We start from the raw sequence: 25,917 nt of genomic DNA, 5'->3' as shown, positions 1-25,917 counted from the left end.
CAAAGCAGTCTAGGATTGTTATAGGGGGTGATAATATTTGAAGTGCAGGAGTATTGTCTGGATTATAGAGGATTTTATAGGCCATAATCAGTTGGTCATACTGTATTAGGCTGGGTATTGCAAGCCAACCAAGCTGATTTAGATTGATGCAATGATGTGTCCTACAAGGCAGCCCAGTGGCAAACCTGGCAATGTGGTTGTAGCAAATTGAGTGTTTGTTAAGGACAGTCTTGTTCATATTCGAGAGTAGAGGGGATGCATACAGAAGGGTTGAAACAAGGTGTGAGCGAGCTCTGGCACCTTTAGCTGGAGGGGCTAGGAAGGCTTTAATTCTGTAAAGTGACCCTAGTTTTCTATTGATGGCTTTGATAATTTGGTTAACATGTAGGTCACATTTGAGATTATTGTCTATGATGACACCTAATAGTTTAGTAGATGGGTCAGGGGAGATTATTGTGCCATCAGTTGATGTTATGGTAACAGTGAAAGCGGTAGACCTACGTGTTGGTGAAATAACAGCAGTTTAGTTTATTTGGGATTTAGGATCAGACGATGTTCAGAAAGCCAGTTTTCTATTGTATTACAGGTGGTCTTGGTAGCTGACCATAACTCTACTGGAGATGTGGCTGAGCAGATCAGAGTAGAGTCTTCAGCATATTGGATACAGCTGACTTTTGGGATGACAGTATAAAGGTCGTTAATGAAGATGGAGAACAGCAAGGGCCCTAGTATAGAGCCTTGTGGTACTCTGAGGGTGTTAGGTAGAAGGTTAGAGAGTTTGTTCTGCCAGAGGCCAGCCTGCTGTTGATCATGCAGGTAGGATTGAAACCATTGGAAGGCTCCAGTATCTAGACAGTGTTTGCAGGGTGTGGATTACAAGTTGGTGATCAACCATATCGTATGCCTTGGAAAGATCCAAAAAGAGGGCTGAGGATATATAATTAGTGTTGCAAGTATGGTTTATGGTGTTAGTAAAGGCTAGGAGGCCTGAAGTAGTGCTGTGATGAGGATGGAAGCCATGCTGAGTGTCTGCCATAAGGCGATTTTGGATTAGGTGGTGCATGAATTGTCTATGACTAAAGTTTCCATAATCTTTGCAAGTGTAGAGAGTATAGCTATTGGCCTATAATTGGAGAATTCAGTACAGCTGCCTCCTTTGTGAAGTGGGATTACATATGACATTTTCCAGATGGTGGGAAATTTAGATTCTACCATGGTTCATTTGATTACCTTTGAGACGGGGTAAGCAATAGCATCATCTGATTTTGATAGGTACTCGGCAGGGAGTTGATCAGCAGAAAGTGTAGTGGGTTTCACTGTTTCAATCAAGGTATGGAGAAGTGAAGTGGCGACTGGTTGGCAGCTGAACGCAAGTAGGTTTCTAGGGGTGCTACTTTCAGGACCAGGGGAGCTAGGAGGTAGATGGCTAGCTAGGGCCTGAAATGTCTCAGCAAAGAATTGGTCAAAACTATCAGGAACATCTTCAGGGGTATTATCAATAGTAGCAGCAGGGATTGGGATTGACATTTGTCCAGGATGTAGTATATATGACATGCCACCTGACAGGGTATGGCATTACTGGGTTCAGAGAGCCCAGTCCCCAGATTGGCTGTGTGGTGGCATCCCACACATGTGTTGTATGTTCCTGGCCAAGGGTGATGGCTGACTGCATACATGTGGCAGCTGTGACATTGACACATGACTCACATAAACCACAACTGGACCATAGAGGCGATTCACAGGTTACCTTTGCACATGCTACCCTAGTAGTGTGATTGCCATGGTGAGTACCAACACATAGGGCCAATGGGGAACAACATACTGAAGGTGTGTATGTGTGGGTGTACCGCTACTGTTTCATAGCACTGACATATATGACTGCACACGTGGGTAAATGCCAGGTAAGACGTGTGCAATGTGTCACAGGCAACGTACATGCGTACAGGACAGACAGTGATGTTCTGTCATGTGTAAAGTTGACATACGTATCGTACGCTAAGCAGATGTCACTAGAAGTCTACAGAAGCACTGTAACTCTGCATTGCAGGTGTAAGCAGTGTTCCAGGGAACCCCAAGCGAACATGCATGCAAACAAAGCTACAGTAAACAGGGCTGGAAGTAGTGCATTGTACAACAAAGAAGGGGTAAAAATAACAGTAAGTAACAATGCAAATATGTAGGCACTATCAACATGTACCCAGGAATACATAGCGCAGATGCCCATGGTAGAACTGATATTATGTCATAGTTATTTGTGATTTGGATTACATTGGTACTGCACACATATCTACATGCGCGAACATCCACATGGCATAGTCGTTGTGGGCAACTTGACACCATTACTGTACATGTCCACCATTGCATATCACTACTTGCGTTAGATTTCCCCCTGTGCTACCCATGTATGCGGCTATCTGTTGACAACCTTACCACCGGCATGCAATTATGTGCAGCTGTTATACTTTGGTATGTACTATGGGTGCAGATAACAATTCAGGACATTCATACAGTTACTGCAGCAGGTATGCTGGGATAAACACACAGTCATAGCAGCACACTGTACTGTTACCAACATGATACTACTAATACATTTCTATGTAGTCACCCTGTGCATCAGCAACGTGTTTACCTGTTCCTGCAATGATGTTGGAGATTGCAGGAGGTGGCACAGTGTCATCATATGCACAGGGTGTGGATTAGGTATGCCTGAGTCAGCCACTGATACCACCAATTGACATGTGTGTGTATGTGTGTTGGTGAGGGGCAGCAGTACAGGGTGGGGCAGTGTTGGTGCAGTGTGTGCGTGTATGTGGTCGCCCTAGGTGTTAATGTTTTGCATGTGTGTATGCACGCACACAGTTCCACCTCATGGCTACCATATACAGGGGTTTGTGGACAGCCACAGACTGCACCTGGCAGGCCATACAGATCAGTGTCTGTGTGCACGGACATGGTACCTGTGCCTCGCAGGGGTGCTACGGACCGTATCCAGTACTAAGCCAGACTGGGTACTGTCATCAGAAGCGGGAGTGTGTTGACTGGACACAAGTCCCTGTTGGGACTGTCCAGAGCCATGTGCACATGGTCTCCTGGGGTGTTCCGATGACAGCACAGACCCAGCATTGCCGGGGCTGCTGCTGGCACTATGGGGGCATGCGCGAGCCTGTTGTAAATCGCGCCGACTGCCAGCTGCTGCTGCTGCCGCAAACGCCACGCCGGGCTGCAAACGCCCACCATTGCCCTGGCTCATGGACATCTGATTGTGGAACTGCTGTAATATGTCCCCACAACGTCTGTCTATGACATCGGTGAAGTTACGGATAGCATCCGCAATGTCACGCATACTGTCTGTCATGGCTGTGCGACATGCTCTCAGCTCCCTCAGACCCTGTCTGGTGTACCTTTCCATACGTGACTGTGCCTGCATGACAGTCCGAAACATAGCTGAGGTTGACAGACCTCTTTGGGCACATCGGCCAGAGGCAGTGCGCCCACGGATGCTCCCACGAGAACCCATGGGCAACTGTCTGTGTGGTACCATTGGAGGACCCTGCCCATGGCTGCTCTGTGGGGACGCATGTGCCACAGGTACCACATTACCCTGGTCTATGCCCACTGTATCCTGTCCATCACCTAGGGACAATGGTGACAAAGGATGTACTGGCAGGATGACTGTGCGCAATGATGGGGTTGACAGCTGTGTACTATCAATTGGCTGACCAATGGCAGACCCTGACACATCTTCCTGTACCATTACACAAATATCATCATTACCAGTAGCCATGGCACAGGATTCAGGTTCCCTGCTGCAGGTCACCAGAGCAGCCCCAGAACCTGTGGGAGGAAGACAGGAAACACAGTTTACAGTCTCCAGACATTGTTACCAGTGATGCACTTCTACACACATGCACACATGGACACATGCACACATGCACACGTGGACACAGGCACACATGCACACATGGACACAGGCACGCATGCAGACATGCACACGTGGACACATGCACACAGGCACACATGCACACATGCACACGTGGACACATGCACACGTGGACACATGCACACATGCACACGTGGACACATGCACACATGGACACATGCACACATGGGCACATGCACACATGCACACATGGTCACGTGTACACATGCACACATGGACACAGGCACACATGCACACATGGACACAGGCACACATGCACACATGCACACGTGGACACAGGCACGCCTGCACACATGGGCACAGGCACACCTGCACACATGCACACCCCGCAGTATACACACAGAGCACTACTGAGTTACACTACTGTTACTAGCATTATCAGGACTATTATAGGTTATGTTAAACACACTCACCAGCATGGATGGCCTGCCTTGCTGTAACCCTGGAGGGACCTGCAGAAATGATGAGATTAATGTTAGTGGGCACAACTGTGCCATTGATATTGCATATGATACAGTGTACAGAATAGTCAAGTGTACATATGGCATATTACCTGCACGCTCCATGTCGTGCTGCTGTGTGGAACCAGCCTCCATCATAATGCAGGTGTACTGCTGTTGGTGTTCCGGGGCTGGAGCCACAACACTTAGGAGTAGCCCCTCCAGTCTGGTGAGGGGGGGATGTGTGGCTACCCCACCTCCTGTGGCAACCTGTTGCCTGTGGATATCTGATGCACGCTGATGGACACTTCGGATTAAATTACTGCAGTGATGTCGTACCTGCTCATATGTCCTGTTATGCGTGCCAATATCATTTACCCTACGGATAAGGTCTTGCCACAGTGCAGCCCTCTCCTGCCGATTCTGACTGGTGCGGGAAAACAGGATGTCATACTCCCGCACCAGGCTCTGGTGGATCTCCTCGTCTTACGCCACAGAGTAGGTGGGGTTACGCTGACGCGCCATCTCCCTGGAAGAGAACACAAAGAGGATATCAGCAGACCATGTCAGCAATATATGGCACACATACTATACATGATACTCATGTGTAGTGATATACTACTACTCCCATATGTTGCATGTGTGTGTGTCGTGGTGGATACACAGGTACATGGCCAGATATCAGTGCTCAGCCAAGACCTGTGCAACAATACCTGCCACATTCCACACAACATAGTAGCATGCCCCATCGGTCAGCACACACTGACAGGTGCAATGCACAATCTCACTCTGGGGGTTCATCCCAAGCTACTGTATGTGGGACACCATCCACTACTGTGACGTGGACAAAAGTTACTCGGCCTGGATATACATATCCCACCACCACCACCAGCACAGTAGACTACTTTGATATGTATGTGATTAGACAGTTATTCACTTGCTGGGACTGAGATGGTATCCATGCAGCACACTGGGCCAGTGGAAGCCACAAGCCACACTGCTGACCCCTTTGCAAATGCTTACCACGGACATGCCACAGATTGCATGGAACTTGCACACACATTTCTAACCCAGACCCTATGCACAAAGGTTAGGCATCCTGTCCGGTGGACCCCACACAGAGGCAGATTGTATAACAATAGCAGGAAGCTACTGCAGGACAGAGCACATTCACATTAAGGGAAGGCATCTGTGGTCAGCACTGGTACTACGCTACGGTCCGTCATAACAACGGCCACAGCCTACTCTGGGAGGGAAATGGACACAAACACTATGGATGACCACAAGGCCTTATTCAGTTATGTTACACATATGGACCACATGCCTCAGATATGCTCTGTGTTAATACACACCTACTTAACATTCAACAAACACACGGATATTGGCAACAATCTTGCAGACATGTTCGGTGCATGTATCCCCCCTCCTTCTCCCCCACCAGTTGAAATATTTATCACACATCATATGCATAACCGGCCTGGTCTAAGCTATGGAATTATGCAGTATGGGATGCATATGCAGTGATATCGGGTACCTGCAGACACTCGTTCCCAGCCAGTGTGCCTTTGTGATGGGCTGATCCTGCCTTTTGAACCTGGCTGACCTTTCAAAGCAGTCACTACAGCCATTGCTGGGGCAACGCACAGACAACTGCTGCCAGGATCATGGCCTAAGACTGATTGACATGTAATGTATGGTCATCCCCTTTTGGTGGAACTACATACACACAGCATATCACATGGACATACCTATGGATACAGACCTATGACACATTTGGAGGGTTCACAGTATGCACACTATTAACCTGCTACTTTGCATTACCTGTGTTTGTCGCAGCTGGTTGCATTACCACTGCTTCTGCTTGCTGCTGCTACTGTCACTGCTGACAGCTTCGGGTGACAGAGTCACAGTGTATCATTTTTTTTTTTTATTGTTCTCTCTCTCTCTCTCTCTCACTTTTCTCTCTCCCTCTGTCTGCTTCCAGACAGTGCAATGAATGTATTGCATGTGTGGAGTGTTAGCACTGGATGCTTTTGTAGGTATCTGCATAGGTCCATGTGATGGCCTCTGCACCAATTGTAAGCCAGCATTTGCTAATTGCATACAGCCAGTTGTGTACTGATTGCAGTTCTCACTGTGATTTCAGGTCAGTGCTATAAAAGGGTATGTGGGATAGGCGTTGCCTTTTCAGATTGTAAGGGCGGGGACCATGCTGGTATGCTGTGGACAGTGTTCTGTGAGTGTAAAGGTTAGTATCTCTCTCATGATTCAGACTGTGTTGTATATTCACATTTCTCCATTCCTCTCTCATGTTCCCTGTAGCAAGTGTGTATGCACAATGACTCCTACAACTATATATATATATATATATATATATATATATGTACATATACATACATTTATATATGTACTTTAACTGACATTATTATCTACAAGCTTCCAATTAGCATGGCTGTTTCTGTTCACACACTACTATTATGGAAATCCAGTAGTTTTGACAGTAATTCTAAATGACATGCTTTGTGTACTACACATCCTATATTCCCTTTACATTCATCCGCACTATTACATGTTATATTTATTTTAGCACAATGTTCTTGTATAAGAGTCATGGCTTAGTGGTAGGTCATACAGACTAGTGTTTCCAAGGTCCTGGGTTCGGGACTGACAGTGGGATTTTATTTTGCTTTTGAACTGAGTACAGGACCTGTCAATCAAAGTGACTAAGGCACTTTTAAGCAGTTGTAACCGGGTTAGCGCTGGTTTGTGCGGAGCTCACGCATGCGCACTGGTGGTTAGCTCCGCACACGCAAGCGCAAACCCGCTTACAACCGCTTAACGGTGCTTACTCTGGCGCACACCCGCGCTATTTTCTTTGAAAGAAAAGAAAATGGGGAGACAGGAAAGTGGTGAAAAGGGGGTCACAAAGAGGGTAAGACAGTAGGGAAACAAGCTTGGGATTTGCAGGAGGGATGTAGGTAAGGCCCATAGCTGCCCATGTCTTCATCAGCAACAGCTGTGCATATGTATGTAATTTGGTGTGACATTTGAAACCTTCCACCCCTGAGAGAGGTGTCAGGACAACAATAATACTTGTTGTACAGCCAATTGTAATTGATAGATTCCATGTCCAGCAGACATGTGTGCGGAATGGGCAGCTATGTATGGGGCGTAATTTTTTTGTGGGTACAGAGTGCCCTTTTTTTTAATTTTTTTTTTCAGGTGAGAGTGGTATGTCAGGTGAAGTAAGTTGGTACAGCTGGGGAGGTAGGTTGGGTAGGTAAACAGACATGACAAACAAGACGCATACAGGGGCGGTGTATGACACGTGTGGGGGGGGTTACACAATTGACGGGGACGGAGGTTTGGATATCCAGAGCCCATGAGCCCACAGATGGCAACAGTGGAACTGATATCCCCACCCATAGGCAGTTGCCACTGTTCCTTCACTGCCCAGGACGGGGCTGTGCTGGGGGCTGTGTAGGCCGGGCAACAGGCATGCCCGTTAGTTGCGCCACCCATGCCTCAAGCTGGCGTAGGGGCTCGAGAACAGAGTCCAGAATCTCCCTACGCACCACAGTCCGGACGCTACTGAGGGTGAGTGGTGGTTCTCCTCCGGCCACACTTGCAGAGGGGGGCGAGCCCCATCCCCTGCAGCGCTTCCACCCGCAGGTGGCACAGGGCCACCGGAGGAGGGTCCGGACTTGGCACTAGTGCCAGGTGCACTCGCCAGCTGAGGTGGGAGAGGTGGGTCCGCTGGAACCTGCCTTCCCTGTCGTCCTATGTTTTGCATTATGTCATGACAGTTTGGGTTAGTGACATATAATACCATTCACAATTAGTTGTAACAGCATGCATTAGTATTCCCATTAACCAAACACCCAGATATTCACACCATTGAACAGCGTGCATAACACATGCATAACTTGAACAGAAATACACAGTCCAACAACATGCAGGGGTAATTGATGGCAACAGGCCATCAGGTTTGGATGTATGAACAGGGCAGATGCATCAATGGATATGCAAATATATATGACCCAACAGGACAAACGTCCAGGGGTGTTAATTGTGATTGCACATATCATTTTCACGTGGAATGAGTTATATGTGGTTATAGGGTGGGGTGAAGAAAATAATATTAACACCTTCGAATACCAATACATATGCTGTACATTTCTAATAGCTACAGTTATATACACACTACTGTTCTAACTACAGTTTCCTATATGATAACTATTTCAACTTGGTGATAGGACTGTTACTGCAACATCAATATACATTTTATTGTTCTTCATACACATTCATATCTAGCTTTGTTCACCTACATCATCCTGCTACATTTGCTTTATATAGCTGTAGACAAGTGTGGATGTTTGGTATATCAGACAATCATACTATCTGCATATTGCAGACTGACAGCAACATATCCAGATTTTGGGATACACATTTCAGATGCAGCAACACTTTGAACAGATTTCGCTGTTTGGTTTTGATTCTCACATGCATTTCATTCTGTCTTGACTGCAGTATACTTTATTCAGGGGTTATTACTACTGTATTGCTGGATTCATGACACATTCTCACACTCTCTCACTTGCTTTCATTTTACTATTCAGGATGGTACTTACTTCTAGGCTTTATTGACATGTTTTACCGGTAGTTATTACAATCCTTTCCAGAAGTCTCACTTCTGTCATGTTTCAGTATTTCAACAGGGATATATTTCACACATGTGATTTCATCATCTTCTGCAGCTATACTTTTCAGCCTGCTGCAGGTTGTGTACTATTTCCTTACAGGTAGGGCATTTATATTTCAGAATATATGTCAGACAGTTTCATTTTTTGGTTTAACTTACAGGCTGAAACACACTTTTGTAATCAAGCAATACTTGCAGACACTTTCACACTGTTACTTGCACATTTTATTCCTTACTGACTACACTGCACTCTTTTGCTGACTGTCATACTTTTATATTTCTTTACAGTTACTGGTAGTGGATTACTGACCTGCCTGGTGGCGCAACCGCACCAGCCTATCGCCATAGGCTCTGCGGTTCACAGAACAGACACCTGCAGCTGTAATATAAATGAAGTAATATTGGAATACACATCTCCATAATATCAGCTAGTTTGATTTCTTACATACATAATTAAATGTAACTTACTCAGTAGTGGGGCGTTGGGTGTTTGCCGGGCCTCCTGGATCCAAAGCTTCAGTTGGTCCTGCTTGCGTCTCTTCAGGTCCGCATGGTGGTGACAGACCTGCTCACCAGTCCTTGGAATCCCTGTGGCACTGGTGAGATCATGAGCCAACCGGTCCCACACCTCGGCCCTGTATGCTCCCCAGAGGACCTGGCCCTGCATGAGTTGGGCCTCATGATTGTGGACTAGGAGCCAGACCATGTACCTGGACTCCTCAACGCCCCACCTCTGTGCTCGAAAGCAACTACCCTCTCCTACTCCTGTCATTCTGCCTGCAGGTCAGTTCTACAATCGTTTATGCTGTGTATTCCGCCTATGGGGCTTATATAGTCCGTTTTTCCCGCACATATCTGTGATTGGCCATTTTGGAATTGTATCAACTTCAGTAAACCTGCATTGTCATGCTCCAGTTTGTATTCATTCCTATATATTAGCTATTATTGCATTTCTAGGTACTGCTGTCATGGCTTAGTGGTTTGGTACCTTGACTATGGTGTATAGTATCCTGGGTTCGAACCTTGCCACTGCTTTTTATTTTTCATGACTGTCTAGACATGCTGTGGGGTGTGTCTGTGTAAAGGCAGTTTTGATACGGCTTGCTCAACGTTGCCCGTCGGTTAGCTTGTTTGCGCGGTGCGCAGCTCCGCGCAAACGGGGTACGCTGGTTTAAGCCTCATTTGGCTATCAGCACGCAGCTCAGTTAGGGGCACATAGATTTAGCATGTTAAACCACTGCTCAGCTACGGGCACTCATTTTGCACCAGTTAAACCACTGCTCATCTACGGGCAGATGCACTCACTCTATTAAACTGTAGCTCAGCTATGGGCACATCTGGCATTTTTTATTCTTTTGTTACCTCACATTTCTTCAATATAAGTGGGCTATTTCATTACATTTTACATAAAATGTGGTTTTATGTGTACATATTTGTCAGGGACTTGTTTCCTGCTTATTTTGCTAAAATTAAAAAAATTGGTGTTGTGGGGGCTCGAACCATGAATGCCTGCTCTTCAGCCAACATCTCTACCGCTACGCTATTGCTTCCTGGCTTATTTTGCATATTTAGTTCTTATATGCTTTCCCACTGACTGCTAACTGTAGGTGCGCTACGGGCACGCCAGCAAACGAAAGCACTCACGGTTAAACATTTTTACAATTTAAAAAAAATATATAACATGTTTATTTATATGTTTTCTGTTCATAGTCTGTGGGGGCATGTGTTGTGTTCTGTTTATTCACATTTCCGTGGACTCTGTCATGGGTGTTTACTTTGGGAACTTTTCCTCTTCTGGGGGCATGTCCGCTTACAGGGCTCGGCCTACGGACACGCCCCCTACTGTCTTCCACGGACCGTGTTAGCCTTAGGTGTGATTCAGCATGCTCTCATGAATATATAGAGCATGCTGACATCACTCCGTTTAACTGCAGCCTCCGTGTAAGAGTTATAACTCTTACACGGAGGCTTCGTGAATCCTGCCCTAAGTTATTTACAGCTCTGAAAAAATGCCAATGCTTTGCAGTTGAGTGAAAAAAAAACACCTGTCGTGACAGTTTTCATGTTTATAGCCCCCCTATAATATTTATACAATGAAAACCAGTAGGAAAAACACATAAAATTACAGAAAACAGTGGATGAAGTAAACTAGCAATGTATAAAAGTGTGCAGGTGTGTGCATGAGTGCCCATGAGCGTGCACCAGTACACTAAGATAAACAATCTATCAGCAGCACATTCTGCATACTCTGTACTTTTACTTTCAGTACTATGCATTATTCAATGTGAGCATTTAGTATATAATGTTACCCCACTGTACATTTACTTACAGTACATAATACTCCACTGTACATTTACTTACTGAATTTTGTGTTACTGAATGTGTACATTTAGTATATACTACGCCACTGTAGATTTACTTACTTTACCTTGTGTTACTGAATGTGTATATTTAGTATATAGGTTCATAGGTAGGTACTAGGCTATCTGCCGGAGGGCATTTACAAGCCTAGCCAGAGTGTGTCGGCTTTCGCTGCCCCATTGATTAATTAACTGATCCTCTGTAAAGCAGAGCCAATTAAGTGATCCCAGGGGTGTATTTTCTGTTACTCATCCACTTGTCAAGGTTTCTTTTGAAGAGTGTTAGTGAGGGGCTCTGCCTGATGTCATTTGGAATTTTGTTCCAAAGCATGGGGAGTCTCAGTGACAGGAATCTATCCCTCCAGCATGTTCTATTTATTGTTGTGGCGAGGTTTAGCTCACTAGAGTGTGCGGCTCGCAGTGACTTTGATTTCTTTAGGTGGAGCATGTCCATCAATTCTGAGTTGGACATGGCTTTGTAAGTCAGGCAGAGATCACCTCTGAGTAAGCGATATGCTACTGAGTACAGCTGGAGTTTTTCCAGTTGGGCTGCATAGGACATATGTTTGAGACCAGTAATCCTCTTGGTGATGTACTTTTGTGGTCTTTCCAGCTGTTGGAAGTGTCTTGTGAGGTACATCTGGAATGGGGCATTGTACTCTATGATGGGTCTAATGAGTGACAAGTAGAGGGGCACTATAACCTCTTTATTTCTAGATGCAAACCCTTTAGTAATTAGATGGATCATATAGAAGGATTTTCTAACTACTCTGGCAATATGATTGTCAAAGGAGAGATTACTATCTACCTGGGTCCCCAGATCTCTTATTACCTCTTCTGTATTAAGGGGGCTGCCACCTATGTGGTAATTTGTGGGTGTTTTGTTTTTCCCAAACGGGATGACTACGTATTTTTTGGCATTTAGCTTGAGGCCATGACTTTGACACCAGGTGTCCATCTCAGTAAGGCCCTTTTGGAGGATGTCCGTGTCAGCCGGAGAGTAAATTATGGCTCCCAGTTTGCAGCCATCGTCGAACTTGGTTAGCCATAGTCCTCCCGTGTTTGCCTGTACATCTGAGAAGCATATGCTGAACAGTATGGGGTCCCAGGACCGTGCCTTGCAGGACACCACTTGTGACTGGTTTAGAGTCGGACCTGGAGCCTGCTATTCTTACCGTGTGAGTTCTGTCAGTAGGCCAGTTGGCAGCCCATCTCATGACATAGGGGTTTATGTTCAGGCTGGTGAGCTTTTATGTAATACCCGAGTGGGGAATGGTGTTGAAAGCCTTGGAGAGATCAAGGTAGGCTGTGTGAACCACCTTTCCCTCGTCTATGGCCTTGGTGACTATCTCGAAGAAGTCAAACAGGTTTAGTAGGCATGATCTGCCCTTAACAAAGCCGAACTGGGTAGGGTCAAGTGTTTGGAGGTTCCCAATGTCTTTGTTAATGAGTTCCATGATGATGCGCTCCATAGTCTTGCAGACCAGGCTAATCAGGCTTATGGGGCGATACTTACCAGGGTCCGTTGTGGCCCCTCCTTTGTGGAGAGGAATAACCATTCCTGTGCACCATTCTATGGGCATGTAGCCTGTGGAGAGGCTGAGGTTGAACAGTGTGTTTAGGTGGGGGTTAATCCGTTCTGTAGTTCATGCAAGACGCAGCCTGGGACACCATCCAGTCCCAATGACGCTGTGTTTTTGGCTTTTGAAAGGGCTGTTTTCAGCTGTGCGTCTGTGATTTTTGGGACACTACACTTTTCCGGTATTGTTGTGGGCCCTTTTGCAGGTGAGAGGGGGTGAAGTTTGCACTGAATCGATCTGCCAGGATGTTGGCAATATGAGTAGGTTCAGTATATTTTGAGCTATTTTGAACTAGTTTAGTGCATATCTGCGAGTTGCCACTTAGATTCTTAACATAGCTAAAGAAGGCTTTGTGGTTATCTTTTGAATCCTTGGCTATTTCTCTTTCCAAGTTAGCCTTGGATAATTTCATGTTGGACCTCAGTTTCTTACTGATACTGATCAGGGATGTCTTTCCTTCTTGGGATTTGCTTTTTTTCTGAACTAGTTTCCTCCTTCTATTGTATAGCCTCTTTATTGCAGGGGTCCACTAAACTGGTTTCCTTCTCTTAGAGGAGTGGGTCTTGGTTTTGCCAGGGATGGCATGATCCATGCCTCCTTGTAGGTGCTCATAGAGTGCATTTGTAAAGGTTTCTGCATCTTGGGCAGCATTATCCTTTAGCATGGGGGCTGTAAAACTTACCACCTCTGTTTTAAGTAAGGTGAAGTTTGCTTTAGAAAAGTTTTTACTGTGGTTTCCTTAGTTGAGGGTGGTGGTGGGGTGTGGACATCCAGAGTGATTAGTTTATGGTCTGATCTAACCAGTGACGGGTTGACCTCCGTTGTGGAGCACCTGTCACCCATGTTGGTGATGACCAGGTCCAACATGTTTTCACCTCTGGTAGGGGGGTTTACCAGCTGATCCAGGGCGTTTGAGCTGATGAATTCCAGGAAGCGCTGGGCCTGGGAATTTGTACTCGAGTAGTTTTCCCAGTGATTGGTAGGGTAATTGAAATCACCCAATATCAGGGTGTTTGGTAGGATCTTCAAGTTTTCCAGTGTCTCCAGAAAGGTGGAGTGGTGGTCCTGGGTCATGGAGGGTGATCTGTAGCAGGCCACAATTTGCATTACAGATTTGCCCGATGTTAGTTGCACATGGATAACCTCAGAGGTATCATGCTGCGCCACTAACCTGGAGGTGTAGGTATCCTTGATGAATATGGATACATCTCCTCATTTTGTGTTTCGGTCCGTGTTCTGTGGCCGAAACGTATAGTATGAGTTGTAGCCCGGTAGTGCTGGGGTGCTCTCTGGAGCCTTAAACCAGGTTTCAGTTACTGCACAGATGTCGACGTTCTCCATACTGAGGAGTGCTTCGAGTGCATGCATTTTGAGATTTAAACTCCTGGTGTTGAGTAGCATAACCCTCAGTTTTTTGTTAATTGTGCTGTTTACGGAGGTGGGTTTGACTTTTGAGCCTTGCCTAAAAAAGCACTATGGGGGCAGCAAGAGCCTTGGCCAGTATTCGCAAGCCTAGGGGTGACAGGTGCAAGCCATCTCTTGCGAAGCAATGCGGCTTGTTGAGCATGTTGTTCCAGGCTGACAGACACTGGATCCCCTTTGAATGACACCAGAAGCTTAGCCAATTGTTGAAATTGATCATTTTTTCTTTATACTGAGGTATCATTCTTGGTGAGGGCAGTATGCTCCTCAGGGTCAGGGTCATACCAGCCTGGGCTACATGATCAGAGAGATCTTCCATGTCTCTTTTCATGTAGTCCAGGGAGGTATGTCTCAGGTCATTCACACCAACATGAACAATGACAGAGTCATATTTGTACTTGTTCTGGAGTGACCTGAGTGATTGTGTTACGTGGCGGATTCTGGCTCCCGACAGTTAGCTAACAGTAACCTTCTGCTTGTTCAGCCTAGTGAGTGGGATGTCAGTGTGCCTGATTATAGAGTCACCTATTACTAGCGTGTTAGGTATGTTATTTCGCCTTAAAGGCTGTGATTGTGCGGCACACTGATTTTGTGTTTTATGTGTTGTCTGGTTTGTGACTGGAAGTGCAGGTTGTTTGGGTGTCTGATTTGGAGGTCTCTGATGCTTTTTCAGGTTTTTATTTATAGTCTCAGAGTATGATTTTGTGTATTTATGTGTATTTTTTGCCAGTGCTGTTTTAGTAGGTCTGTGTATGGCTGGAGTTGTGGTGCAAGTGTTAACCTCCTCCTCTTGACTGTCTGTTCCAGTCTTGGGTGGAGACAGCTTAGCTTCCAGTTTGGCTGTATAATTGCATCGCTCGCATATGTTAGCATTTTGTGGTAGGAGGAGAGGGTTGTCTGTGTACATGAGGCAGTTGTAACATCGCCTCAGGATACCCAGATTCACCAGCTGGACTGGAGAGTGCACCTGAAGTTGCCCTTTGGTTGTGTTTGAATAGTAGGGTGAGCTGCTTAGTCGCTTGGTTGGTGAGGGGTGAATAAAGAGCCTTGCCCTTCTGGGCAATCAGTGTCAGGGTATATTAGTGTTTGCTATTAGGTCTGAGCAAGTGCTGGGCTGTAAGATGCTTTTTGAGTGCTTAGGTTGAGAGTTAGACTAGTTTCAAGGGAAAAACTGAAGATGAGACTTAGTGGAGCTGGGAATAAGCGGTTTTTGTAGTAAGGAAATGAAAGAGATAGAAATTAGCCCAAAATGGCCAATAAACTACTAACTTCTGGGCTGGAACTACTCCTGCAGGGACAGATAGGTTGCTCAAAGCTCCCCTCTCTCAAAGGTGAACAGAGAAACGTCCTTCTATCCAAGTACGGTACAGAGAAACTAGTATCACAGCCCTGAATTCACCACTAGCTTAAAAACTGGACTATACTAGCTTAGAAAGGTGGGAAACAAGGAATCATTTTTTTTTTGAAAAGATAAGGCAGAAACAGTAAAAAATACACTTAAAACAGCTTTGAACATCTACAAACGATCAGAAAAGGCTATCGCACTTTAGTGTATAGCCTACAACAGTTAAACAAATTATTTAAACAAAAAACAATGTTTTAAAAGTGCAGGTAGTCAAATAAGTACAATATGTGAAAAAAACAAGCTTATAAATCACAATAAACATTGGAAAATCTACGTTTAGGCAGAAAACAGTTAAGTACAGCAAAAAAGTACAGAAAACTGATACTTAATCACTCCAAAATCTCTCTCCTAAGCTAGAAGGCTTGTATCAGTTTAAGGCTTTCTAGTGCTACCCAGTAGGTTAGTTACAGGAAAGATGGGAAACAAGCGCAGATGTGGTCTTTTAAACCAGAAAGTTGAAAGAGACAGACAAACTGTCCAAATGGTCAATAAACTACAATTTCTGGGCCAACAACCTCTCCTCTCATGGTAGACAGTCTACCTAGTGCTTACCACTCCCACTGATAAGCTAGAAGGCTTTCCTCCAACACAGAAAGACTTGCAGGGCTCAGAAGCTTACCAACAGTCCTGGATACAGCAACTATGTATCTGGACTAGGCTAGTTACAGGAAAGGTGGGAAACAAGTGCAAGTGCGGCTTTTAAACCAGAACGTTGAAAGATATGGAAAAAACTGCCCAAACGGCCAGTAGCTACAATTTCTGGGCCAGGAACCACTCCTCTTGTGGTAGATAGGTTACCTAATGCTTCACTGTACTTGTACTTAATGCACCATGTAATACTGAATGTGCACATTTAGTACCATACCCCTGAACATTTATCTACTGTACCGTGTATTACTAAATATATACATTTAGTTTATAGTACTGCACCTCTATACATTTACTTACTGTACCATGCATTAATGAATATATATATTTAGTATTTAGTGATACACCACTGTACTTTTACTTACAGTATCATGCATTACTGAAAGTGCACATTTAGTACTGCACAGCTATAAATTTACTTATTGTAATGTGCATCACTGAATGTGCAGATTTAGTATGTAGTACTATACTGCTGTATATTTACTTACTGCACTGTGCATAACTGAATGTGCACATTGTTTATTACTACTCTGCTGTACATTTACTTACTGTATTGTGCATTACTGAATGTGTACATTTAGTATTTAGCATTATATCGCAGTACATATACTTACTCTACTGTGCATTACTGAATGTGCGCATTTCATATACATTACCACACCACCATATATTTTCTTACTGTACCTTGTAATATAGTTATGTGCATTTAGTTACTGTACCATGCATTAATGAATACATATATTTAGTATTTAGTGAGACACCACTGTACTTTTACTTACTGTATCATGCATTACTGAAAGTGCACATTTAGTACTGCACAGCTATAAATTTACTTAGTGTAATGTGCATTACTGAATGTGCAGATTTAGTATGTAGTACTATGCTACTGTACATTTACTTACTGCACTGTGCATAACGGAATGTGCACATTGTTTATTACTACTCTGCTGTACATTTACTTACTGTATTGTGCATTACTGAATGTGCGCATTTCATATACATTACCACACCACCATATATTTTCTTACTGTACCTTGTAATATAGTTATGTGCATTTAGTTACTGTACTGTGCATTACTGAATATTCACATTTACTATATAATACCATACCACCACACATTTCCTTACTTTACTGTGGATTACTGAATGTGTACCACTGTATATTTATTTACAATACCATGCATTAGTGAATGAGCACATTCAGAACTACCACTATGCATATACTTGCAGTACCATACATTACTGAATGTGTACATTTAGTACATAGTATCACACAACAGTAAATTTACTTTCTGTATCATGCAGTATTCTATACTGCACATTTCCTTACTGTACCATGCATTACTGAATGTGTGAATTTAATATTTAGTACTGCACACTGTACATTTATTTACAGTGGCATGCTTTACTGAATGTGTGCATTTATTATATAGCACTATATCACTGTACCATGCATTACTGAATGTGTACATTTAGTATATAACACTACACCACTTTACGTTTACTTACTATATCATGCATTACCAAATGTATACATTTAGTATTAAGTACTATACTGCTGGACATATACTTACTGTACTGTCCATTACTGAATGTGCACATTTAATCTACTACATCACTTTCAATTTATTTACTATACTGTGCATTAAGTACTACACTGCAGGACATATACTTACTGTACTGTCCATTACTGAATGTGCACATTTAATCTACTACATCACTTTAAATTTATTTACTATACTGTGCATTAAGTACTACACTGCAGGACATATACTTACTGTACTTTCCATTACTGAATGGGCACATTTAATCTACTACATCACTTTACATTTTTTACTATACTGTGCATTACTGAACATGCACATTTAATATGTAGTATTATACTTCTGTGCATTTATTTACTGTACTATGCATTACTGAATGTGCACACTTACTATACAATACTACACCACAGTAAATGTCCTTACTGTACAGCACATTACTGAATGTGTATATTTAGTAAATAACACTGCACCACTGCACATTTATTTACAGTACCATGCATTACTGAATGCCGACATTTAGAATACAGTACTGCACCACTGTAAATGTACATACAGTGCCACGCATTACTGAATACCCACATTTAGTATATAGAACTATATACTTACTTACAGTACCGCGCATTACTGATTATGTACATATAGTATATAATGCTATACCACTGTATATTTGCATACATTTAGCACATAGCACTACACCACTGTACATTTACTTACAGTACCATGCATTACTGAATGTGTGCATTTAGTACATAGTACTACACCACTGTATACTTACTTACTGTACCATGCATTACTGAATGAGTACATTTAGTACATAAAATAACACTGTACATTTACTAACTGTACTATGCATTACCGAATGTGCACATTTACTATATAACGCTGCATCACTAAACATTTCCTTACAGTACCATGCACTTCTGAATGTGTACATTTAGTATATAACACTACACCACTGTGCATTTACATACTGTGTCATGCATTACTGAGTGTGTACATTTAGTATATAATACAACAGTACTTGTATTCTGATACAGTACAGCATCATGTATGTTCTTATGGTCTTGTCCATGGTTGAAAAAAAGGACAAATGTCAACTGACCACTCCATCTACCCATTATCAAATGCAGAACTAGAACATGAATAAATAAAATTAAAGGACTTTTCTTCCATGAATGTTTCCTTGGCTCTATTCACCTCTCAGTTATGGCTATATTACTGACATGGCTATTTTAAGTTCGATATTGCACTGCTTGATAAGGCATTCTTTGAGTTGCAATGTCCAAGTCACCCTTCATCTAGTCCAGAGGTTATTTCCTACTTCCTGTTCAGTGCCTATTGTGGACTGTACAGTCCTGAAAAGAATAACTAAAACTAAATTAAAACAAATTAGAAGTACAGGATTTGTGGTGTTTCTGTGGGAAAAACACATGAGATAAATGCATTGTTCAAAGAAACAAATCTGACATCTGCAAAAGCGCAGCCACAAATCACAACATGAAATTATCCTGTTAAGTTCTAAATTCAACAAAGGCAAAAAACTCACTCAAATATGGAGATATTTTGTAAGGCATTCATATAATTCTAATGTCATTCCCAGTTCAGTAAGTCCATAAAGAAATTCATAGACTTCCTTTGTTAAAGGCCTTTGGCAATCTACATTAATCAGCGATTTTCTACTTACCCAGCCTCAGGACAGAAAAGAAGAGTAGCCAGAACATGCAGAGTATAGGTGCCACAATGACCTGACTGATGGCAGCAGAGTGGATGCGCTGGTTAAGTCTACTTGGGATGTAAGTATAGTAAATGTTATAGCGATCCACCATGTGTTTCAGCAGCATGTACAACAGCCCTAAAAGAAATAGAAAAACATACACCATCACAATTAAGTACAGAAGTTTGGCCAAGGATCTGGTAAGTCATCAAGTCAATGAAATTCAAGAGATTGTGTTAGTGCAAACACCTTTACAAGGAACTTTATATAAGGTAGGCGATGAAATCATTATGTAAGAGCAAACATGGTTTAGTGTTGAAGATTCTTGGCACAATTAATTAACATTCACTCTATATTAGGATTTTAGTGGTCTATACATTAAAAGAGGGTTTTGCCTACAGAGGTCTATATTCAGGCCTGAAGAATGGAAGTAATAGTGGAACAAAAGGAAGGCAAAAACGTTCTACAGACCTCTGGCTGCAAAGCTCTAACACAAGTATGACATCAAAGTCTACCAGGTAAAAAGAAAAAGTTTTTCAAGAACTCACTGACTAAATAAACAAAATATGCACAGAAGTAGTAAGAACTGGAAACTTATTGCTGGAGTACATCCCAAAACAGATAATATTAGAAGAGATGGAAAGATCATTTTCATCTCACTTGGACAAACTGACATCTCTATGGAAAGGAGAGACAGTAGTCTGTGACAGAATAATGGAACTGGAGGCAGCCGGAAAAGATATGCAAGAAAAGCCACTACAACTTGAGGACAGGGCTAGGAGAGAAAACCTTCAGCTCTCAAATATCCCTGAAAGATTAGAAGAGGGGGACTGTGTTACATTTATGGGGAGCAAACTAAGTGAATGGACTGGAATACAAGCAGAGCAGGTGCCAGTGGAGAAAGTGCACAGGGTATATGTGGGCCCAAGCCCTAGCAAAGGATACTTGAGGCCAGCAATTGTCAAGTTGCAAAATTAAACAATAAAGGAAAAAATACTGACTTTGCATTGGGAAAAAGACAAAAGCACTGAAACTCGGATGAAGAGAAATGGATTGATTCTGTTCTATAAAAAATGTAGGGAACACCGCCTATGATAAATTGCTCTACCCAGCAACATTTAAAATCTTTTTCCCCATGGCACGAAAACATTCCTAGACCTAGAAGACGTGGAAGCAGCTATAGCAAGATATCAACAAGAGAGCGCAGTGACAGAAAGGGAGGACAATTGATTATCAAAAGGAATTAAGAAGAGAACAGTAAACCAAACAAGTAGAAGAGAGATGATGACTGAAGCCATTCCCTGTGTTCAAGAAAAAGATGCAGAAAGGCAACAAGAAGCCAGTAGGTTTGAAAAAAAAGGGTGGGGGGGGGGACATTACAAGAGAAGAAATGTAATTGTTGCTAGTTTGGGAATAGTTAGATCAGCATGAGTAGTTGAGGACCATCTTCAATAGGCAAACAAAGATCTAGGTGAAAAAGTCAAAAGGTAATACAACAGGGAGAAAACAGTTGACTGCTAACATACAACAGGACAGCATGCACATGGAGTGTAGTTAAAAGAACTGGATGTAGCCCTATGAGGAAGTAGACTTCATGCTACAGATGAAACCTGTTGAAGTTCCCACAGGACTGCAGTAAATCAGGTAGAACAGTAAGATATCATTTAATATTAAAGACTGTTGGTGTTCATTGTATTTAGCAAGTAACAAAAATGAATGTTATGGTAATGTTGTATATTAAGGGGCATAGGAGGAAATAGGATGCTGACAGTAATGTAAAATAACAAAAAATATTCTTTAGTCTGGGAAGTTACCAAGGGACACAGAGGCACATACTAATGCACAGTAACACGAGGAGAGTTGGGGGTTGCATTAAGAAACAGCGCAGTGTGTTAATGCTGGTCTCAGCGTTTCATGAGTAAATGCTCAAGAAGCTACTAGAGGAATCCAAGCCGAGAGAGGCGATAATACGGAGCATTATAATAATAGTTATATGTTTGATATGACAGTTTATGAGTAGGTTTCAATAAGGAGCTGCTACAAATGTATATGGGAATTAGTTGGATAAAGAAGCAAACTAGGAAGAGAGAACATAGGGAGAGAGAGGATTTCAATGTGCTTTAGGGGGGAAAAAAGAGAATGGGATACTGGAAATATGGGAAAAGTAAGGAACCAAAATAGCATGATGTCTTTGACTATAAGTAGAATATGAAAGGCTTAGTGTAAGGTATTAGGACAAATAGGGTGTTAGAACAAATATATAGTCTACAAAGTGAAGTGCTTCTACTTCAGGAAGCATGCTTAGATAAGGATAAAAGTGAGAAAATTATTAGAACTGGAGGGGAAAGTTATTATGCAGTGAAAGGCCCAGGAAGAAGAAGAGGAGTAATTACATTGATACGCAGGAGATCTAACTCGCTAATAGGAAATAGTAAACAACATAAAGGAGGAAGATTTGTGCTAACAACGGGATACTGGAGACAATCTAGGATTGCAACTGGAAACATTTATATTCCACCAAAGACCATTAGGGAAGAATTAAAAGAAATACTGGTGGAAACTGCAGACTTTATACAAAGAGTCATTATTTTAGGAGGTGACTGGAACGTGATCACTGAAAAAAAAGATTTAAATAGGGAGGCAAGGCACACACAAACTGCATCACAAGGTAGAACTTTAAATAACTTCTGCCAAGTAAATGGATGGGTAGACACAGGAAGAAGCAGGTTTTGAGTAAGGCTGTTTACGTACAATGCATAGAGTCATGGTACTAAAGCTAGGTTAGATATGGCATATATATTTCACAGGAACATGAATATCTAGAGCAACATGTGACAACACACATTAGTGGGCTATCTGACCATTCACCAGCGAACTGTCAGATCAGAGCGCCTACCTCAAATAACTTGGGGACACACTGAAGAGCTGAGGGCAGTTGGTGGAAACTGAACAATATGAAAAAGAAGCTGCAAGAAAACACTGACAAAGAGCTAGAGGGGATGTTAGCCAGGGGTGGAGGGACTTAATAAGGAAATGGGAGGAGTTTTAAATGAAGTTGGCAAACTTTTTAAAAGAAGAAGAAAGGGGAAAATGGGCTGAGGAACTAAATAAGAGTGATAGTCTGCCCAAATTAATCAAAGAAATTCAGAGTTTAGGCAGGCAACTATCAGGGAAAGAAGAAAAATGTGATTAGGAGATCTGCAGCAACAGTGGGTAAATCACTTAGATGAGGCAACCGAAAGAAAAAAACAAGAATTTACACTAAATTATTTTAATAACATTCTGTCAACATTTTGTCAAATAAACTAAGACAGCAGAAGACAAAAAAGTAGGCGCTCAAAGTTAAGGAGGGAAAAACAGGGAAAGTAATTCAAGAACCTGAACAGATTAGTGAAGCATTCAGAATGTTCTTTGCTAAATTATATAAAAAGGCAGAAAATACAGAGTGGAAAAAAGGTGGGAAATTACTTACAAAATCTGAATTTAAAAAGACTTGCTGTGGAAGAGGGGAAAGCGCTAAGTCAACCTATAATAGAATTAGACATTGAAATGCAAATTACAAAACTGGCAAGAGGTAACTTTCCAGAAAGTGATGGGATACTTATTGAAGTGTGGAAACTAAATCAGGGAGAATTATAAAGTATTGGCATAAAATGTTTAACAAAATTCTAATAAATAAAGAAGCTCCTCCCTCATAACAACAGTAATAAGAAAGGAAGGTAAGGACCCAGTGAACCCAGGGTGTTATAGGTGTATTGTAGTCTTAAATCACAATTATAAGATATTCACATCAATAACAGCTAAAAGACCAGAGATTATTATTCCTAACACTATAAATCTAGATCAATGTGATCTGTGAAGGACAGGCAAACGTGATAAACATTTTAATAACTACCATGATCCAAAATGAGGCAGAAGAGACTAAGAACTAATGCTCTTAGGATATGACGCAGAAAAGGCATCTGACCAGGTTCACTTAAACTGTCTTGGGGGGTGTTACAAAAAATGAGAATTCCATAAAGTTTAATTCAACTTAGGAGTTTATACATTAGTTCAGCAGCAAATACTAAACTAAACGGCAGTCTTGTCGGCACAACTTGAATTAAAAAAAGCAGGACTGCCCATTGTCACCAATATTATTTGCATTATAAAGGATGGCAAGGTAAAACAAATAATATAAACTTTTTTTGCAGGTGATGTTATTGTGTTCTTAGCAAATCCAGATAGGGATATACCAGCCCTGTTTGATAAACAGCAAGAGTACATAACACTGGCAGGATATAAAATCAATAAGGAAAAAACTAAAGCATTGTATTTGAATTATGCACCTTTTTTTACAATGGTACAATAAAATAATACCTGTGACTATGAGGTCACATTAGGATGAATTACTTAGCCGTATGGCTAACTAAAAGATCAGAAGATGTGCTAAGAGAAACACGGTTAGAGATGCAGGTAAAAATAAGAAAAATGCTGAGATGGGAAACCCAGCAATTAGATCTGGACCATGCAGTCCTAGCAATTTAAATACTATATATAGGTCAGGTCTTCTTATGTAACTATAAGAAAAAGGATTAGGTTCAGCTCAGGCAGGAACTCTCAAAATTTATCTGCGACAGGAAAAAACATGAATAGATTGGGAATTAATGACAAAAATACCTGAAGAGGAAGAGCTGAGTGTTCTGAACTTAGAGAAATATTACACGACACTCACAAATGCACCTATTTTATCTACTCCAGTATAGAGAATTTAGCTCTAATAGGAAAGAACTGCTGCTGTCTCAAGTGCACTTGGTAGATACCAAAAGGAAAATAGGATTATGGTGGCATTTACAGTACACAGATGGAAGAGAGACTTTAACACAGTGAAAGCAGGGATGAAACAAGTTTTAGGAAGCGGGAAGTCTTGGTGGGAACTTTAATTGTATCCTATAGGAAATGGAAGCCCAACCTTCCAAACAAATAATACAGTCATGGAGAGATGGTGGGCGAAAAACACAAAAATCAAGTATTAGCAGCAATTAAAGAGAGGAAAGAATTAAAAACATGGGAGGAAAAAAGGGAGGAATATGAAATACCAGATGCAGAGTGGTTACACTATCAGGGTGTAATAAAGGCAATGTCAAAATATGAATCAATACTTAAAACCTGCTAGAAACCCCACAAAAGTCTGGGCTGCAGTCAACTCTGCACTACAACCTGGGAAAACTACTACTCCCACACCCAAAACAGGGAACAACAATGACAATATCCCCACGCAGTCTAACAAATACTTTACTGAGACAATCGAGGCCCTAGCTAATAACCAAATAAACTCCACTTACCCAACCCCAACAAACACACCAGCCACAATGGAAACACAAGCTAGAAGCTCCCACTTTAGCTTCTAACCAGTATCTATCAAAACCATCCAAAAACTCCTCCAAAAGCTCAAACCCACCACTCTGGCTGCAGACAACCTACCCACAGAATACCTCCAAATAGCAACAACAGCCATAGCCTATCCAGTTGCTGTTCTCATCAACAGATCTATCTCAGACTGCAAACTATGGAAAATCTCCCACATCATACTGCTACACAAAGGAGGTAACTCCTTTGAACTCAATAACTATCGTCCTATTGCTATCTTATCACCCATATCTAAAATCCTAGAAAGGGGCATACACACTCAACTTATGAACTACCTCCTAGAAAACAAATTGCTATCTAAAAACCAGCATGGCTTTAGGCCCTTCCACAGTATGTCCACTGCACTTATATCATTCACTAACACCGTTAATTACCGTAGAAATACTGGAAACTTGTCTCAGCAATATTTTTAGACCTATCCAAAGCTTTCGATATGGTTAACCACAAAAGACTTCTCAACCCACTCTCTACCTTAAACCTTAGTTCCTCCGCCATCACATGGGTGAAGAGCTATCTATCAGATTGGCATTAGGCAGTAAAATGGCAAAATCAACTATCCCCTCTAGTACCAGTATCCTTAGGAGTTCCTCAAGGCTCTATCCCAGGCCCATTGCTTTTCACTCTATTCACCAATCAACTCCCATCCATCCAACCCCAGAGCCTCAGTTATTCAATACGCAGATGATACCACAATCATATGTGCAGCCCCCACTCTAGACCTTCTCCACTCACAAACACAAGAGTCCTTCTCAC

The 25,917-nt window shown here is 42.4% G+C and overlaps 1 protein-coding gene across 1 annotated transcript in view; it reads right to left on the bottom strand.

Moving 5' to 3' along the window:
* The window catches only part of TMEM63C (transmembrane protein 63C), a 2,716,247-nt gene that overhangs the window by 165,444 nt on the left and 2,524,886 nt on the right, over positions 1-25,917 (bottom strand). Inside the window, exon 23 of the mRNA XM_044073895.1 lies at positions 19,726-19,893. Coding sequence (XP_043929830.1) covers positions 19,726-19,893 — 168 coding nt within the window. The remainder of the gene's footprint in view (positions 1-19,725; positions 19,894-25,917) is intronic.

This window comes from Protopterus annectens, chromosome 6.part0, assembly GCF_019279795.1.
Source record: "Protopterus annectens isolate FY-2018-M chromosome 6.part0, PAN1.0, whole genome shotgun sequence".
Classification (NCBI taxonomy): Eukaryota; Metazoa; Chordata; order Ceratodontiformes; family Protopteridae; genus Protopterus; species Protopterus annectens.
This window is presented reverse-complemented; position numbering and strand designations above follow the sequence as displayed.